This window comes from Lonchura striata, chromosome 6 (genome assembly GCF_046129695.1).
Source record: "Lonchura striata isolate bLonStr1 chromosome 6, bLonStr1.mat, whole genome shotgun sequence".
Classification (NCBI taxonomy): domain Eukaryota; kingdom Metazoa; phylum Chordata; class Aves; order Passeriformes; family Estrildidae; genus Lonchura; species Lonchura striata.
Genome location: NC_134608.1, coordinates 67899611 through 67919146, shown reverse-complemented (window position 1 = coordinate 67919146; position 19536 = coordinate 67899611). Strand labels below are relative to the sequence as shown.

The 19536-nt window shown below is 50.9% G+C and overlaps 2 protein-coding genes across 2 annotated transcripts in view; one reads left to right on the top strand and one right to left on the bottom strand.

Moving 5' to 3' along the window:
* Positions 1–4742: 4742 nt before the first annotated feature.
* The window catches only part of LOC144246559 (uncharacterized), a 703923-nt gene continuing 689129 nt past the window's right edge, over positions 4743–19536 (bottom strand). The window contains exon 9 of the mRNA XM_077784469.1: positions 4743–4848. Within this exon, the coding sequence (XP_077640595.1) occupies positions 4743–4848 (106 nt within the window). The remainder of the gene's footprint in view (positions 4849–19536) is intronic.
* Positions 18251–19183, top strand: LOC144246433 (olfactory receptor 14J1-like). Its single transcript, XM_077783826.1, has one exon. It carries the CDS (start codon positions 18251–18253, stop codon positions 19181–19183), a length of 933 nt encoding a protein of 310 aa, XP_077639952.1.

Below are 19536 nucleotides of genomic sequence, written 5' to 3'. Positions count from 1 at the left end.
AGGCTGTAATAAGTACTTCAATCCAAATCCTCTCAGTCCCCAAGTATTAGTTAATTACTATCCAAAATAAAAAGGCTGCTTTAACCTCCAGCTTGCTCAATGACAGTGCCTTCAGTCTAAGGAGCAAGGTACACCCAGGAGGATTCACAGCAATGACAAAAGGTTCAAATGTCGTCATGAGCAGTCAATCTTCGCTTTGTGCTCTGTGAAGCATGGCCAGTGGGCAGCGATTTAATCTCTTGAGTCACCCCTGGTTAAAAGTGCACTTGTTTCCTCTTCTTTTTTTTGCCTTTCAAGGTCTTCCAAGCCAGAAGCAAGGCAGAAGCTCACAGAAATCTTGAGGTAAGAAGCAGTGTCCTTCCAAGGATTCTGACCTTGCTATGGCTCACATAGGAAGCAAATCAGCCCTGCAAAATAGGACTTCTCTGCATTTTCCATGTGGATCAGAATATTCGAAAATAACTGGAAAGCTTGCTCTTTCAGAGCCATGCAGGGCTTAGGCAATTTTTTCCATTAATGTATATTGACACTACTTACCATTTCATTATCTGTTCTCCTTGTAAAATAAGTTGTGTAGCTCTGAATTTGATTTCTACTGTTTATGCTTATTATGGCAGCATGGTTATGTCACAGTGTTTCCAAGAGAAGAGATAATTGTAGAGAAAAATTTATGAGAACGATAGAAACTCCTAGGATGGACAAGCTCTCAGGCTCTGTTTCTTCAGTTCTGGAAATATTTATTATGATTACAGTGCATTAAAGACACAGAATTGTATGAGTATAGGGGAAAATACCCATAAGTACTTTTGTCACCATCTTTAAAAAGCATTTAAAGTCATCACCATTCAACTCAAACTCTTTAAAATGCTGGTTTACGTATTTTAATTGTTGCTGGCAAGGAAAGTTTAGTGCTCATGATTTTTCTGTAAGGCTGCATCCTGACCACAGCTCATATAATCAATTTTCAGGCTCCTCATAATGTTTTCCTGAAGTATCCAAAGAAAAGAAATGCACCTCATACAGAAATGATGTGAAATACAATCTGACATCAAAATGACCTGAGGTACTGTTGTTCCCTAGAAATGAAATAAAATTTAAAGCAACATAAAATACTTAAAGTATAGAAATGTTTCTGTATCTGGCAGGGCAAAGTAGCACAACCATCCCAGGAGCTTTGTTCTCATTTTCATTATCACTACTGTATAGTCCACACTTCAGAAAAAATAGCTCTGTAAATTTTGGTTTTGTAGTTTTTAGCTTTAAACAATTCCAGAAAAATTGCGGGACAAAGTGGGGAATGTTTATTTTTTATTCAGTCTTTTCAGTGGTTATTTTTTTCAGTCCATTATCCTACTGTGGCTACATTATGTTCTTATGCTCAACTTTCCAGATTTGACTACATGTATTTAAAAACAACAGCAGAGGATTTTTTTATTAAAAGCATTAAAAACAACCACTTGAACCATGAGCCATTTTACCCAGCTCTGATACTGAATTTCTTTCCTTTGTCAGCTCTATACATATGTCAGAGATTGAGGATTTTTGTTTTTATGCACAAACTCTGTACAGTAATTGCATCTTCTATGGAACATCAAATCTTTTGGCAAAAAGACCATTGTACTGAAGGAATACTTGGTTATATAACTGGGAGATATAATCCAGAATAAGTGCTTGGCCCATGCAATAGTGACTGATATCTCAACATGTCAGAGTAAATGATGGAATTTAATTGTTAAACTTTTTCAACATGGAAAAAAATCCCACTGACAGTGATTGCTGTTGGTTTGATCTGTATCTTGGCAAACCCCCAGATTTTTAGTCAAGCAAAAACAAGAACAAAAAATTTAGTTTCCCCTGCAAATATTTAAGGATTTTTACTGCTCACAGAATACTGGAAAGTGACAACAAAAAAAAAGAGAGAAAAAGAAAAAAAAGTGAGAGACACCTGCTTCTGTTAGTGTCTCCTGCTTGCAAGTTTGTTACTCACACCATTGGAGGCAGGAGAGAATGAGCACCTGTCCCCAGGCTGAGGAACTTGTATGGCACTGCACAGTCCCTATCTCTGCACAGTGAGAAGGATGGCTGGGGCTGAAAAAAGCCCCATTCTATCTTTTTGAGGAAGAAAGGAAGGCAGCTGCAATAGTTTTAGGAGTGGGTGACAGCTGAAAGTATCTCTTGTGAAGACGCTCTTTGATGAATGTACAGCATACGTGGAGGAAAAATAAGAGTTTGCCAAGTGCAGACATCTTCTATTCTCTTATAGCTAAAGCTGCTTTGATCTCAACCTGACAAGCGATGTGTATATTATACCACTGAAACCACTTTAGTCTTTTCAACTCAATAAACAAATAGCCCAGGGACCTAAATGCGGGATGACCACACTCCAGCACGGTGTGGGTGGAGGGAGGCAGAGATCTCTGAAGGTTGCTCTTGGGGAAAAAGGTTTATTGGGGGTGTAGGAAGGTCCGAGCCTCGTGCTCTCAGGCGTAGCATGTGGCCGGGTTTAAGAGGGTGGGGGAGTGGAGAGACAAAAGGAGGGTTTAGGAGAGGGGAAGCCCCAGGGGGGGAGGGAGAGGTTCTAAGAGGGGAGGAAGTTCTAAGAGAGGGGAGAGGTTCCAAGAGCGGGAAGAGGTTCCAAGTGGCCGCATGGCTTCTCGGAGCCCCCTTTTCAGGGGCTCCTAGGTGGGCTGGGATAAGGCATGGGCCAATAGGGTTACAGATGCTGATGTTTTAGGGGCAGGTACAGAGGTGTGGGATAAGCCACACATCTTCTGGGGGGTGAGATGGAACAGTCCATTTCACTCCAGGATTCATCCAAGGACAGAAGTGACATCCGGCTAGCTGGGAGAACTTTTCTCATCCTAGCTGTATTATTTATGAACAATCATATCTATCTATCATCTGCAACACTCTGAGTTGGATGCACTAGAGCAATACTATCAAGAGTTTCTCAGGAGCTCTAAGCAACAAAGCAGCCTTTACTGGGAAATTTAGAAAATCAGTAAAACTTTGGCAAATGTTTTAATATGGCATTCAATCAACAAAAAAAACTTCTCAAAGCATTGACTTGGCCCATTCAACTTCACAAACTCCGAGCCTGTTCAATTTTACGTTAATCAATATTGGCAAGAGTACAGAAATAGAAGAGGTAGATACAAAAAGAGAGAACAATAAGATACAGAGAAGCACACACTCAGCTACCAACTCCTGGATTTCAGCAATGTCCAGATGGAAATTCCAAGAGGAGGTAGGGTCAAGATGTGTGCTTGCCTTGTGGTCAGCCTTTAATACTCCTTGGTCTTCCTGGGCCTTCCCCCAGGTGGGACTTGGGGTCATTTGGTCACTCAGGAGCTGGGCTGGGGTTCCAGAGGTGGCTGTGGAGCATTGCCTGTGCTGTGCCAGGGACTGGCAGACAGTGCTGGGCTGGGATAGAGGCTCTGGGGGGATTGGGGCAGGGCAGGGCAGGGCTGGGGTTCCAGGGCAGGGCAAGGCTGGACCTGCCCCTTCCTCCCTCACACATGAAATGTTTCCAGCCAACTATCTCCTCCAGTCTTTCACAGCAGTCAACATTGGAGGTGAAATCCCAATATGGCCATTGCTATGGTCAGTTTCCATGGCAACCATCCCCACCCCTGTTGCTATGGTCAGTTCCCATGGCAACCATCCCCAGCCCCTGTTGCTATGGTCAGTCCCTGGGCAGCTCCATGGAGACCCCATGCCAGGGGTGGTTGCCATGGACACCAGCTCAGGCCTGGAGCCAGAATCTGTTTCCATGGCAACCATTGGCACTCCCATCCCCAGGCTCATGGATCCAGAACCACAGAATTGGCTGAGCTGGGAGGGGCCCATCAGGATCCTCGAGTCCAACTGCTGGCCCTGCACAGGACACCCCAACACGGCCAGCCGGGGCCTGGCAGCACTGTCCAAACTCTGCTGGAGCTCAGAGAGCCCTGGAGCTGGGACCCTTCCCTGGGGAGCCTGGGCAGTGCCCCAGCAGCCTCTGGGCAAAAACCTTTTCCTGAGATCCAACCTCAGCCTGCCCCGACTCAGCTGCAGCCGCTCCCTCCACTCCTGTCCCTGGGCACCAGAGTGAAGAGGTTCCCTCAGCCCCAGCCAGGGACGCGCTCCCAAGGCTGCTGCCATGGCCACCAGGGCTGGCACCAGCTGGGATGCTCGGTTTCCACAGGCCGGGGTTCAGGAATGGCATGTCTCTATTTCCTGCTCCCGCTAAAACCCTACTAGCACTCATTGCCCTCCCACCTTCCATTGAAGGAAAAAAGGGAAAGATCCCTCGCTGGGATAAGAACAATTTACTGGGAACAGCAAAAAGATAAGGAACAAACAGAAACAGAAAAAATATTGACAACAGAAGGGATAAGAAAAACTAGTTACAGGGAAAACTACATCACCATCAATTGCATCTTCCTGGCCACGTATTTCCTCCTGCATGGAAAGGACACCCTTCTCCTCAGGTAAAGACAGAGAGAGAGTCCCTTTCCAGACGCTGGCAATGACCTGAGGTGGGAGTGAATGTAGTGACAGGGCCATGGCCAGACCCTCATGTCCTTCAATCCCATATCAGGTCATTGGCAGGGGCAGGAAAAGGGACAGGTGTCTTCCCAGCATGGATCACAGGGAACATGGATCACCAGGGCTCTTCCCAACAGGGTCCTCCAATGGGGGATGAAGCTGGAGCAGTGCACAAAGCTCTTCCTGCAGCTGGGGCATTTTCAGGGCCTCCCTTACTGGTGGCTCTGTTGGTGTTTGGTCAAGTGAGATCTCTGGGTGAAGCTCTTCCCACACTGGGGACACTCGTAGGGCCTCTCCCCAGTGTGGATGCGCTGGTGGCTGACAAGGTTGCACTTGTGCTTGAAGCCCTTGCCAGAGTTGGGGCAGAGGAAATGCCTCTCCTCCATGTGAATCTGCTCATGCAGGAGGAGATTTGAGCTGCTTTGAAATATCTTCCCACAAGTGGGGCACATGTAGGGCCTCTCCCCGGTGTGGATGCGCTGGTGCCTGATGAGGTGGGAGTTGTGCTTGAAGCCCTTCCTGCAGTCAGGGCAGCCGAAGGGCCTCTCCTCTGTGTTAATCCGATGGTGTACAAGGAGATTGGAGCTGGTCTGAAAACTCTTATGACACTTGGGACACTTGTAGGGCCTCTCCCCAGTGTGGATGCGTTGGTGGATGATCAGGTGGGAGCTCCAGCTGAAGCCCTTCCCACATTCCCCACACTTGTAGGGCCTCTCCCCAGTGTGGATGTGTAAGTACCTGACAAGGTGGGAGTTGCAGCTGAATCCCTTCCCACACTCCCCACACTCGTAGGCCCATTCCACGGTGTGGATCATCAGGTGTCGTTTCAGATTGTTGCTCTGCCTGAAGCTCTTCCCACACTCCAAGCACTTGTAGGGCTTCTCCCCATCAGGAAGCTGCTCAGGGACCACCAGCTCCGAGCTCTGGCTGAAGCTCTGCCCACCTTCCTGGCCCAGAGTGGGTCTTTCCTCCTCAGAGCATCCTGCACTGGGCTTGCAGCCCGTCCTCCTGTAAGATCTCCAGGGATTTTCCTCCCTGTTGGATTCCTGCACTATGGAGTTGCTCAAAATGGCTTCTTCCATGAGGTTCTGCTGCAGGGATTTGTCTTTCCTGGTCTCCATCCGCAGCTCCTTCTCTGGGGTAGGAAGGACAAGGAGAGGATGGGATTTGCCTCCGTGCCAGAGGGAAGGGCAAGGAGATCCCCCCAGTGCACCCCTGGCAGGAGGGCACCGGCAGCGGGGCTGTCCTGCAGCCGGGAGCTGTGCTGGGCTGGGAGATGGAGCAGGAGAGAGGGAGAAAGGGGCACTGACTTCCTCCTCACCTGCCTCGGTGTCCCAGGGCATCTTCCTCTTCCTTGTAACCTTCTCCTCCATCTGGCGAATGTTTGGGTACGGGAAATCTTGTTTTGGGAGGAAAACAAGGGATGAGCACAGTGAGTTTTGTACTGGCTTCAAAGCAAACCAGGGGGAGAGTCTAAGCCATAATAATTGAATAATAAAATTAAAATGAAGACAATGATACAGAAACACTGGCTTAATCTGACAGAGTCAGGATATAAACTGACAACCCGTTGTTCAGGGTGGTGGCAGTAGTCTGATGAAATGGTGGCTGCAGTCCGGCTGGAGTGATGAACGTGATTTTGTCAAAGCGGTGATCCTGTAGAAGGGTCTGGTCTTCCTCTGAAGATCCAGTGGTGGTTATGGAGCTCTTCTCCTCTGGGAATGCAGTAGGCAAGGTGTTCGCAATGTTGCAAATGGTGAGATTATATCCAGGTAGGAATGCTTGGTTCCTCCCCTGGGCGGAGCATCCCACAATGGGATGATGTAATTTTATCAGTCCTGCAGTGACACTCAGTGGCCCATTAAGAGAAGATGGCCCCTGGAGGGCGTTATCAGGGCTGAGCCATGGAAGAGATAAAGAACACTGCCCCACCTGTTGATAACAGTTTATGGAGATGGGGACTGAAAACACTTTTGGTTACATCTGACATTGTAACCTGAAACAGTGAGGCAATCCCAGCACGGGGTGGGGGGTGAACACCACCCCCCTTACCCAAACTGGCTCAGGTGTAAAACCCCCACCCTGGGAAGGCCACGCACACAGGGGACAATGTCACACTTGCCCTGTCCCAGGGGAGATCTCTGTCCCTGTCACTCCTTTGCTCTCTCCCCTTTTCTCTTTCTTTCCATCTCTCTCTTAAGTTTGTTAAAATCACTGAAAGAAAGGGAGCAGATGACACCAGTGAGGCTGACATGGATCATTCATGACCTGGTGAGGAACACAAGGCTACTAAAGTCCTACAAGAAGCCCAGCTCAAGTTATTTTACAAATATCTCCTGAATTCACAGTCTTGGAGAAGAAGCATTATTTTCTTGGTCCCTGTCACCTTTGTGACAGCTACACTGACCTTTAACTTCCTTTTAATAATCTGTATTGGGACAAATTTCTGTGTTTCTTTTTTTGGAACCTGCCAGCATCTGAGCTGGAGCTGTGCTTGAACTGATAAAATTTGGAATTGCCATAGAATTGCTTCTGTTTTTGGTTTATTAATGTTTGGGATTTGTTTGCGTTTCAATCACAAGAGACTTGCGGAAAGAGCAAATCTTCCTCAAGGCATTATCTGTAGGGTTAAGTTTAATATCTGCTGAGTTTGTTTTGTTCAGTGCCCAGAGGATGCTCAAGGGGTCTCTGGTTTTGGTTTGGCCCTAATTTTCTTCTGATTTGTCTTTATCACTTAAAAACACCTGAAAAATGACTAAAAATAGTATTGACCAGAGATGTTAAAAGTCCCACCATTTTAGAGGTATTTGAGGTGGAATTTATCCTTTGGGAACATATTCTGGAGGATCTGTTGGTTCTTGGGGGATATCTGGTAGTATTTTCCATATCTTTGCACTCCAAAAGCCAAGGTGGATTTGTCTCTCACCTCAAAATGACTCAATCCCACTCGAAACCCCAAAATCTTACCCCAAAATAGGTGAATCCCACCTCAAAATGGCTGTTTCCCACCTCAGTCCCATGCCAAAATTACTCAATTCCACAGCCTCCAGGTTGATATGGGGTTGCAAGGAGATCAGGAGAAGTGAGATCCAAATTTGAGGTTGTGGGATCGAGATTGTGCGGGGCTGAGTGGGTGTGATTTATTTTGATAGCAAATGAAACTTCCAGAACTATTGATTTCTGTCCCATTCATTTTCTGTCAGTTCTGGTTTTCTTTTCAGAGTGCCGCCTTCTCAGCTGATTTTGTTTGTGTCCTCCTGCCCCAGACTGAAAAGCAAGATGTGTTCTATTTGCCATCTGTATGGCAGTTGTCCTGTGTTAAGTGGGCAGTTTTTCCTTATCTCTTCCACAATCAATCCTCCCTCAGGGGAGACATCTGCTGATAATGGGCTATTGAATGTCACTGCATGACTGATAAGAACTGTAACATCCCATTGTGAGATGCCCCGCCCAGAGGGAGGAGCCAAGCATTCCTACCTGCATCTAGTCTTGAGATTCTGGCCCACCAACACAGCTTTTTCTGGGCTGGATTTCTCAGAGGAACAGCTGCCTCTTCCACTGCCTCTTCAGAAGAAGACTCCCTTTTCTACAGGATCACTTCTCCAACAGAACCACACCTGACACTCCTGGAGGGCTGCAGCTACAATTCCAATTGGACTGCAGCCAACACCCTGTCCAACAGAGTGTCAGGTTGTATTCTGACCCTGTCAGTGTTGTTTTAGTTCACTTCATTGTTTCTTTTTTTTTTTTTTCCCTAGTAAAAAACTGTTATTCCTGCTTCCATATTTTTACCTGACAGCCGCCCTTAATTTCAAATTTATAACAATTCTTAAAGAAAGAGTCTTCATTTTTCCATTTCAGGGGAGGCCCATGCCTTTCTTAGCAGACACCTGTGTTTCCAAACCAAAACACCTCCTTTCTCTCCTGCCTTCCATTGCCTGCTCTGTTTCTCTCTCATTGCCTCCCTTGACCCAGGGCAGCCCCCACCAATGGCCCTGCCATGATTTAATTCCCAATCCACAAGCTACAACAACCATGGGTGAAGTTATGATGGCTGGCAGTGAAATGTCACTTTAAGATCTTGCTCCACTTGGCTTTTGGCTCTTCCATATGAGCTTTGCCTTCAAGGGCAGGAACATCTTTTCCTGGCTGGGAACTGGAATTCCAGCCCCTGGGAGGGTGTGCCATGGATCCCAGAGGGGCATTCCCGAGGCTCCCAGGGTGCTGCTCCTGCCGTGCCTCCCAAGGAGCTGTGCAGGGCAGGGGACAAGGTGCAGCAGCTGTGTTGGTTCTGCAGTGTCACAACAACCCCTGGTTCCAGGAGTTTCTGCACTGCCAACAGCGGTTCCTGGGTTCCATGATGCCCTGTTGTGTCCCTATTGATATTTGGTGTCATGAAGTTCTTCAGTGCCACAATGGCCACCTCGCTCCATGAGCTTCCACAGTGTCCAAATGGCCTCCTTGGATGGGCAGTGTCACCATGGGCCATTGGCTCCATGCAGCCCCGCTGGGTCACCATGGACTCCTTGGTTCCATGAGATTCTGGGGGTGTCCCTGTGGTCTCCTTGGATCCACAGTGTCACAATGTACCGCTGGATCCACATGGCCCTGCTGTGTCACCATGGCCCCTTGGTTCCATGGGACCCCAGGGTCACAATTGACTCCTTGCTTCCATGACACCCACTCAGTGCCAAAATGGCCCTTTCATTCCATCGGTGACAGAAAAGATTTATAGAAACATTGAGCAAATAGTGCTTAACATATCTGGGAAAATCTGTTTGCATTCCAAAGAGAGGTTAAAGGTGAGGATGGCACCAGCAGCTTCCATCTGCATCAGAGATTCAGGGAAAGGTCAGGAACAGACAATTCAGCTAGGAGACTCAGAGAATGCTTCCAGAGATCATTTCTGGTCACACTGTCTCTTGTAGAAAGGTGACACCATTCCAGGCAGCCTGTACTGAGCAGGTGGTTCCTGAGTGGGGTTTGTTGTTTAGGAAACCTGCTCAGGCTTTTCCATTCTTTCCTTCCCCAGAGAAAAACTTCTCCTGGGCCTGTGTGCAGGCAGAGCCCTGAGGAGAGCAGGTGGGACACGGTGCAATGGGCTGGGACATGGAGCTGCAGAGCTCAGGGACAAGGTTCTGCTGCAGGGCACAGGGATGTCAGTGCCAGGTGGGCGATCCCAGACATGGTGAGGCTGGGGGTGAGGAGCAGCTTGTTCAAACAGGGTCAGTCCTCAAGGGGCTCATCCTTCTGCAAGCCCAGACCTCCTAAGGAGAACTTCAGCATCAAGATCACCTGGGGAATGCTTCTATAAGCTCTTCTCTGAACTGGAAAACAAAAAAATATTGCCTTTATAAAAGAAAAAAATTCAGGAGGTGCACTTGGAAATCTTCCTCCTTACAAAAACTCCAAACTGGCTCCAATCAGCTGCACAAGCCCTGGGGATTTGCAGACCATTGAATGAAGACAAATCTCCCCTGAGGGCTTTCTGTATTTTAATGATCCCTATGGTGGATTTGGGGCTGAGCCCAGGATCCTCAGTCAATGAGAGAAGGCTGAAGAAGCTGCTCAAGGAGTCATAAGCAAAACTCCAAGTCCCTTGGAGCATCACTGGGCCCCACTGAAGACAGGGACTGCCAAAGGCTACCAGGGACTGGAGAGAGCAGATCCTTGAGGCCAGGATTGCAGGGAGCCCAAGGCTCAGAGCAGGGAACTGCAATGCTGAGCAAGGCCTGGGCTGGCTGGGGGAAGCAGAAAGGCCAAGCCCTGAGCCCAGCCTGGCACAGCAGGGCCTGTCCCTCACGGGTGGCTCGGGGCTGTTTGTGTGGCAGGGGGATGTGAGGGGCAGCAAGGACAAATGCCATAAACCTGCAACCCCTGCCATCCTCCTTAGGGAGGGGCAAGGGAGAACCAAAGTGTAGCCCCACCAAGAAAGTTCCTTCTGTGGGGCTTCCAGAGGTGCTGCCTGAGCCTAGGGACAAAGGCCTGGGTGCCTCTGTCCCTGCCCAGCCCTGCCCAGCCCTGCCCATCTCTCCTGCAGGCTGTGCCCCCTGTGCGCGCTGCTCCTCTGCCCTGGCCGGCTGCACTCGCCCATCTCGCTGTGCCCCAGCATTTCTCACCCAGCGTTTCTGTGCCCTCCCTGGGCTCCCTGCACTCAGCGCTGCCGGCTCCTGGCACACAGAGCCAGGCCAGGAGCCCACCCTGCCAAGGGCCTTTGGAGCTGGGTGTTGGCTGTGATGGCTTCTGAGCTCAGCAGCTGCTCCTGGGATGGCTCCATGGAGACCCGGCACAGCAAAGCTGCTGTGCATTGTCCTGCTGAGGGTCACACACCGGCGGGGCACATTCCCTGGCTGCAGGATTCGTGCCCGACCCAAGCACTGCTCTTATGGCTCCAGCACTGCTTTCCAGCAGGCACAGGGGAAGGCAAACTGTGTGTAGCTCATGGTATGTTAGAGTGTCTAAAACTTGCTAAGTCACCAGTCTTAGAGGTGACACGCATTTGGAATTTATGAGATGGAGAACAAGATGGAAAAGGGGAGCATAGAAATAAATAGGGGAAAACATTTCAGATTGTTTCTTTTCATTTTCATTTCACTTCTGGAAAGCTGTTTTAGTTTTTCAGGAATCTTCTCCACAGTCCTCTTTGCTCTTCTCAAGAACCCTTCCTGGAAAATGAGGTCGAGCTCCTGTCACAGGATGTGCCACCAACTACAGCTTCTCTTGGCTTTCCACACCCTGTGTGCTGCAGGATTCTTGCAGCAGAGCAGGACAAAGGTTTGGAGAAGTTGACAGCTTGTCCTTTCTTTAACTGGTGGACTGGGGAGTTGTGCTGGGGGTAAGGTTTTCATTGTTACTGTTCAAGGCTAAGAAAACAGGAGGTGTTACCATGAATTGTTAGGAATTACAAACCTGGCTGAATTCAGAGAAATAATCTCCAGAGCGTACAGCCCAAAGTGGAGACTTGTGTAATAATAATAATTCCAGCCTGTCAGTGGACATCTTGAAAATGATCCGGAATGTGAAAATGCTCTGATAGAGGGAGTTTCAGTGTAGATGATTCCACATCTGGTGCATTGATGCATAAATCAAGAGTACAATCAGTTCCTGACAAGCACTAGAACAAGCTGGACCTCTCAGAGTAGCCGACTGAAAGAATCTGAAAAGGAGAAATGCAGGCAATGACTTGGTGAACCTTCCCTGGAAGAAAGGTGTTTTTCTTCTAATAATTACTAGTCCATTCCCATGGCTTTTGGCTTTATTAACAAGCACATTTCCATCCCAGATTCACCATGAAATGAGAAGCCTGAGCTTGTGGAAGTGCCTGAAAGATGCCCAGTTCCTCTGCAGGGACGCTCAGACTGGAGCAGGAGCCGGAGCCCTCTCTGGGGAAGCCTCCTCTGAGCTGGAATTTGTGCCGTGCTGGGAGAGGAGGAAGAGGGGAGAAGGCTGGCGCTGTGTGGCAGGAGCAGGAGGTTTGGGCCGCAGGACATTCCGTCTGCGCCGCTGCCCCGCAATGGGCGGCCGTGCCCGGGGCTCTGGGCCTGGCCCCGCGTGCGCTGAGCTCCCTGGGCTGGGCTCAGGCTCCCGCTGGGACTGGGCACAGGCTGGGCTCTCACTGTGCTCCCCAGCAGGGAAAACACCTCTGGGCATTGACATTTCCTGCTGCTGGGAAGAATCAATGAAGTGAGTCAAGAAGTTCTGGTTTCCGTCTTTCCTGGTGGATTTTTAAATTTAATTGCACACTTCAGATGCAATTTCTGTGATGGTCTCTGTCAGTTGGTTCTATTTAATCAGCACCAGCAACAGGGCTGTGTTTGAGCATTGCAAATGTGGCCTTTGTAGCCTTTCATTCCCCTCACCTTAGTGCTCAGGAACTGGTGGGCATTCCAGTATCTGCTGATCTTTATGCCTGCAACAAAAATACTGACTTTGCTGTCATGAAAGCACTGTGGGTAGCACCAACAGAAAGAGGCACTTACAGTTTTATGGATAAAAGTCAAGTGGCAAGCACAAGAGGGCCAAGAGCATCTGCAATTCCCAAGGCGAAGGCAGCAGCAGCCTCCTGCTGTCAGCTCAGGGTGAGTAAAACAGCGCTGAAAACAGCGCTGGAACCCGATCCTTCCTTCCCCTGGGGGCTGGCTCGGGGCAGCACAGGCGGGCCCTGAGGAGCCAGGGCTGTGTGCGGGTGCTTGTTGCTCTGCTCCAGAGTCCATCTGGAAAAGCCCTCGGCAGCCGAGGCAGGAGCAGGCGGGAAGGGGCCGGCGCTGCTGCTGCTCCTGCCCGGGAGCCCCGGCCGGGCCGGGCCGGCGCCCGCTGCGCTGCGGCTGCTGCTGCTGCCAGAGCCGGGCGGGGTCGGGACAGGGACGGACACGGCACAGCAAAGGCCGGGGCTGCAGGGCTGCTGGTGCTCGGCCAGCGCCGGCACAGAGCTTCAGCCCGCAGCCAGCCCAGAGCGAAAGGCTGGGAAAGGCTCCATTCCAGCCTTCCTTTGCTCGGCACTGGGAAGGGACTGAAATTAAAGGAGAACAGCAGGGCCTGACCCCTTCTCCTTTGGGAGGAGCCCCGCGGCTGGGGCTGTGAGGGGCCATGAGGGGCTGTGAGGGGCTGTGAGGGGCTGTGAGGGGCTGTGAGGGGCTGTGAGGGGCTGTGGGGGGCTGTGAGGGGCCATGAGGGGCTGTGAGGGGCTGTGAGGGGCCGTGAGGGGCTGTGAGGGGCCAGGCACCTCATGGAACCAAGGGTCCATTGTGACACTGCAGAACCAAGGAGATCATTGTGACACTACACAACCTCATGGAATCAGGGTGCCCATGTTACGCTACTGAACCTCACAGAAGCAAGGGTCCCTTGTGACACTGGAACAAAGGAGACTGCTGTTGGCAGTACGAAAGCTTGTGGAACCAAAAGTCCATTGCTACACTGTGGGGCCTCATGGAACCATGGAGACCATTATGACACTTCCGGACCCACTGGAGCCAAGGGCCATTGTGACACTGCAGGGCCTTGTATAACCAAGGGGTCATTGTAGCATGGCATGGCCTCATGGAATCAAGGGGATCACAGTTACACTGTGGGACTCCATAAGTGGCTGTGGGTGTCCATGAGACCACGGGGCCATTCTGACTGTGGAACCAATGACATCATTGTTACACCACAGGACATCATGGTACCAAGGAGGCCATTGTGAACCAGTGGGGGAACCTGCTGAGACTATGGTGACACTTCAAGGGCCACTGCAGAACCAATGAGACCATTGGCAGGGTCCCTGGAACCAATGAGACCATTGTGACATGGCCCAGCCTCATGGGAGCAAGGGGCCCTTGTGACACTGTGGGGCCTTGTAGAACTGAGGGGCCATGGTGACCCTGTGTGGCACCATGGAACCCAGGAGAGCTCTGTGACACTGCAGGACTCCGTGGCACTGAGGACTCGTGTAACAGTGAGGAGCCCAATGGAACCAAGGATCCATTCCGTACTGCAGGGCTTCAGGGAACCAAGGTGCCAGTGTGACACTGCGGAACCAAAAGAGACCATTGTGACACTGTGGGGCTCCATGGAACCAATGAGACCATTCTGACACTCCGAGTCCCCATGGAACCCAGGGGCCATTGTGACACCACAGGGCCTCACAGAACCAAGGCAACCACTGTGACACTGCCAGGTCTCATGGATCAAGCGGACATTGTGACATTGCGGGTCCCCATGGAAGCAAGGGGCCACTGTAACACATCCAGGCCTGGTGGAACCAAGGGGCCATTGTGATCCTGGGGAACCCAACAGAACCAAGGGACCATTTTGAGACTCCGTGACCTCATGGAACCAATGGGCATTGCCCCATGGAAACAAGGAAACCATTTTGACACTGCAAGGCCTCATGGAAGCAAGGGGCCATTGTGCCACTGTGGAGCCAAGGACACCATTGTGATATCACTGGGCCTCATGGGAACAAAGATCTACAAAGCTCTGTTGTGATCCTACAGGGCCTCAAGGAACCAAGGAGCAATTGTGATGCTGCAGGGCACCAAGAATACAAGAGCATGGAACAGGTCTGGCTGGCTGAGCCTCCTGGGGGCCACCTGACTGGTCCAGGTGACCTTTGCATGTTGAGGGTTGTTTCTCATCAGCTCCTGAAACCCTGGAGTTCCATGCTTTCCTTCCTGTGGGAAAGAATTGTCCTTCTCTCCAGGGGTTCATGGCCAAAATTGGGATGACTCCTCCAAATTTGATTATATCCAAGGATTATTCCCATATGAAACTTGCCAGGGCTCACATCTCTGGCTGACCATGACCTCTTGGGAGCCACCTCTCATCTGCCTTCAAAATACTGGGGACTGTGCTTTCCTTGCCATGTAGAAAAAAACATCATTTACATCCTGGCACCCATGGCCAAGATTGAGAATCTGCCTCCAAAATTCCTTATATGCAAGGATTGCTCCCAGACAAAACCTGCCAGGACTGTCCAGGTTCCCTTGGGCCAGCTCTCATCTGCCTTTGAAACACTGGAGCTCTGTACTCTCCTTCCTATGGAAAAGAACTGTCCTTCTCATCCAGATGTCCATAAACAAAAGTGGGGTTTGGCCTCCCAAATTCTGTCTGCCCTAGGATTCTTCCCTGATCTGGCTGGCAGGTCTGGCTGCCTTGCCCTCCTTGGGCTGCCTCTAATCAGCCTTTGAAGCACTGGGACTCCACCCTTTCCTTCCCATGAGAGCTGTCATTCAAGCCCAGGAACCCACAGCTGAAATGGAATTCCACCCCCGAAACTCCCCATCTATCCAAAGGCTGCTTGCAGACAGAAGCTGCAGGTACAGACAGGTCAGACTTGTCTTGGCTTCTGGTGGCAGCTTCTCATCTGCCTTCAAAGCCCTGGGGCTCTGTGGTTTCCTTCCTGTGGAAAAGAAATCTCCCTCTTGTCTGGGTGCTCATGGCCTTGGGCACTTGACAACTCTATATGGACACAGGATCTCTGTGCTCAGTGGGGTGGAGACTGAGGAGAGCAGAGGAGAGCCCTGGGAGGGACTGAAGGGTGATTTCAGAGATGGTGGAGCCTTCTGACATAGAAGACAGCAGCCAGAAAAAGAAAGAATTAATGCCAAGGGCAGCTGGGGAAGTCCAGACTGGACACAAGAGGAGAGGAATTTCCCTCCCAGGGAACGGCTGTGGCGCAGCACGTCCCCAGCAGGAGCCTGGAGCAGCCCAAGGCTTTGTGTGGCCAGGCAGGGGCAGCAGGAGGCAGAGCTGCCAGCAAAGGAAGGGCCAGCGAGGTGGGGCAGCCAGGGGTGACGACAGCCTGCAGGGACAGAGGCGCAGGGCAGGGACACCGTGGGACAGCCTGGGCTGCAGAGGGCTCAGGGATGTGCAGCAGCTGCAAGGCCCTGACAGAGCCAACCTGTGCAGCCCTTTGGCCATGGCTGCTGGCCCTGGGCCTGAGGCCACGAGGGGACAAGTGACCCTTGCAGCCCTGGGGCCTCAGTGCCTCCTTGTCCCTGCTCAGCAGCCTGGCAGGGGCCGCCCCATGGTCCTGCCCTTGGCACTGCACATCCCCACGTGCCAGTGCCCATCCCGGGAAGAGCCCTGAGCAATGAGGGAGGGACAGGATCTGCCTTGCCAGGGGCTGGGGCTCAGGCCTGGGCCCTTTGCATTCCTGAAACACATCCAGGTTTGCTCAGCACCAGAGCCACCTTCCCCTTGTTTGTCCCTTGCTGTCATCTCTGCTCCAGCATTATGCTCTACTTGGGGACACTTTCTCAGTCGTTTCCCTCAGTGGGACCCATTAAAAGTCCAAGAAACTTCAGTGTTTCAATCACACTTTGAGTTCTTGAGAAGTTTTTTGAGCACACTCTCTGGGAATGAGACTAATGAAAACAACAGCAGCCCCTGAGACGGTCATTAAAGTCCTTGTGCTGTGTCTGTGCAGCTGAGCTGGGCCGGGCTCCTGGCACAGAGGGTGATCCTGGTAACCAAGCAGAGCTTCAAAAGCACATTTCTCTTGCTGAGCAGCTCTTCTTCCAGCCCAGCAGGGCTGGGGCACTGCCTGCAGCCAGCCCGAGCACAGCACAGAGGCACAGAGAGCTTCAATCAGTCAGGGCTGGGAAGGGGCTGAGAAGTGCCTGGGGCAGAATCACTGCCAGCCCTTGGCACAGGAACCTCTGGCTGCAGGACAAGGCAGCTGCAGCTCCTGGAGTGATCTCCTAAAGCTGGAACATCCCAATGCCCACAGATCCTGTGAGTACTGAGTATTTCTGGTGCAGGGGAGGTGAAATGCTCATGAAGCTCTGACATACTGAGGGCTTCTGATTAGTCATATAATATTTCCAAGACAAGGATTTTGATAAAAATGTGGAAATTTCCTAAGAATTTGTAGTCAGCTGTCTACTATTGAAGAGTGGCAGGGAAAGAAGGGTAAATATTAAAGGTTGATTATGAATATTGACAAGTGCATGAGACGTCTGAACTGTTACTTTTAGTGATCAGTAGGTTCACAGGAGATCCCTAATGTGCTTTCAGCCACTCTGCCCATGGACAGCAGCAGCATCACCTTTGCTGGAGCCATCAGGCTCAGTCTGCGCTGTCCTTTCTCCAAGCTGCAAACAGAACCTGCCCCAGCCTGTGCCCTGCAAACAGGCAGGGTTCTGTCAGGCCAAGGAGAGTGCACAGAGATTTGGGGTGTGGGAATGCTGGTAGGGAGAGATCAGGCACAGGGAAACAGCTGCAGGAGGAAAATCTCCCGGAAGCAGAGAGACGATCAGGGAAGGAGAGAAAACAAATCCCAGAAATGCTGAGGCAGGGAGAGTTTAGAGATGTCCAGAGGATCCCCTCCAGTGCAGCCCCTCCCTCTGCACAAGCCCCCTCCCTCCTGTGCCCCAGCCAAGCCTCTGCCCTCAGGGCCGGGGCTCCAAGGTGTGCAGCCCCTCCTGTGCAGGCAGAGCTGCAGCAGAGCCGTGGGGCAGCTCTGCAGCCCCGGGCCCAGTTCCCTCTGCAGAGCACAGGGCTGGGAGCAGCTGCCCGTCACTGGGGGCTCTGGCAGGGGCACAGCTGGCTCAGGGTGACACAGCTGTCCCCAGTGCCCGGCTCTGGGCAATGCTGGCAGTGCAGCCAGGGAAGGAGCTGCACCTCCCTTCATCCAGTGCCATCAGAGGGACACTTGGAAGTGTCCCTGAGATTTCAGTCCAAGCTGGGAGCTTCAATGCAGAGTGCAAAGCTGTCCTAGAGAATCTCTGATTTATGAGATTTATGGGGAAAGGTAGAGGTGTTGTGACACTGAAAATGCTGCTGGGTTGGTGAAATGAGCAAGGTCAGTCCTTGGCTACAAATGTGGAGCGGTGCTGGGGTGGATCCATCTGCTCTTACCTGTACCTGAGGTTTTGTAAGAGAAACATGGGAGTGTGACCATCCTTCATGTGAGAAAAATGAAAGCCAAGAGAAGCTCCAAACAGAATGAATAATCTTATCCTCTCAGTCTCCACTCATTATCTTTCCTCAGAAAACTCACTGTATTCATCAATGAGATGGAGATATGCTGAGGGTTTCTGATATCCAGGAATACCAGGAGAAACATGGAGGCAGCATAAAAAGAAAACCACAAAACTCTCAAATACAGAAGTGTATACATCTGTGTTACAGAGGAGGGTGTATGGGAAATGGCGTTAACTTTAATTACAGGCATCTCCTCTAACTCTTCACTGTCCTTTCTCCATGAACAGGTGCCCATGTGCAGCCACAGCAAATGTCCAACAGCAGCTCCATCAGCCACTTCCTCCTGCTGGCACTGGCAGACACGCGGCAGCTGCAGCTCCTGCACTTCTGCCTCTTCCTGGGCATCTCCCTGGCTGCCCTCCTGGGCAACGGCCTCATCATCAGCGCCGTAGCCTGCGGCCACCACCTGCACACGCCCATGTTCTTCTTCCTGCTCAACCTGGCCCTCAGCGACCTGGGCTCCATCTGCACCACTGTCCCCAAAGCCATGCACAATTCCCTCTGGGACACCAGAAACATCTCCTACACAGGATGTGCTGCCCAGCTCTTTTTTTTTGTGTTTTGCACTACCACAGAGTTTTCTCTCCTGACCATCATGTGCTACGACCGCTACGTGTCCATCTGCAAACCCCTGCACTACGGGACCCTCCTGGGCAGCAGAGCTTGTGCCCACATGGCATCAGCTGCCTGGGCCAGTGCCTTTCTCTATTCACTGCTGCACACAGCCAATACATTTTCCCTGTCCCTGTGCCATGGCAATTCCCTGGGCCAGTTCTTCTGTGAAATCCCACAGATCCTCAAGCTCTCCTGCTCATATTCTAAACTCAGGGAACTTGGGCTTCTTGCTGTTAGTATGTCTTTAGGAGTCGGATGTTTTGTGTTCATTGTTTTCTCCTATGTGCAGATCTTCAGGGCTGTGCTGAGGATCCCCTCTGAGCAGGGACGGCACAAAGCCTTTTCCACCTGCCTCCCTCACCTGGCTGTGCTCTCCCTGTTTATCAGCACTGTAATGTTTGCCTACCTGAAGCCTCCCTCCATGTCCTCCCCATCCCTGGATCTGGCCCTTTCAGTTCTGTACTCGGTGGTGCCTCCAACCCTGAACCCCCTCATCTATAGCTTTAGGAACCAGGAGCTCAAGGCTGCAGTGTGGAGACTGATGACTTTGCCATTTCAGAAACATTAAACTGCTGGACATTTTTTTCAAAGCACGTGTAATAAAAGTTGTTTTGATATTTCTTGTTGGCTTCATTTTGCAGATTCTTATTCTTTGTTTTAGTTTTTTCATCTTGTCCACAATAAATGAAATTTTTTGAGCCATTTCTCATTTTGTTTCTCTCACTCTTCCCTGTGGCCACAGACTGTTTCAATGAGGGGTTGCGCTCTTGGTGGGTTTCAAGATACTAAAGGATCTCCCAGCACAGTTTTCTGCAGAGATGCCCTTTTGTTGCCTTCTCTGGAGCTGCAGCAGAAATATCTGTGTGCAGAGCTGGGGCAGATCAGTGCTGGCACAGCAGCTCTGCTCCTGCTGGCCACACC

Bases quoted from the DNA above. Each gene is read 5' to 3' on its own strand.
- LOC144246433 (XM_077783826.1), top strand. From the start codon at position 18,251: ATGTCCAACAGCAGCTCCATCAGCCACTTCCTCCTGCTGGCACTGGCA.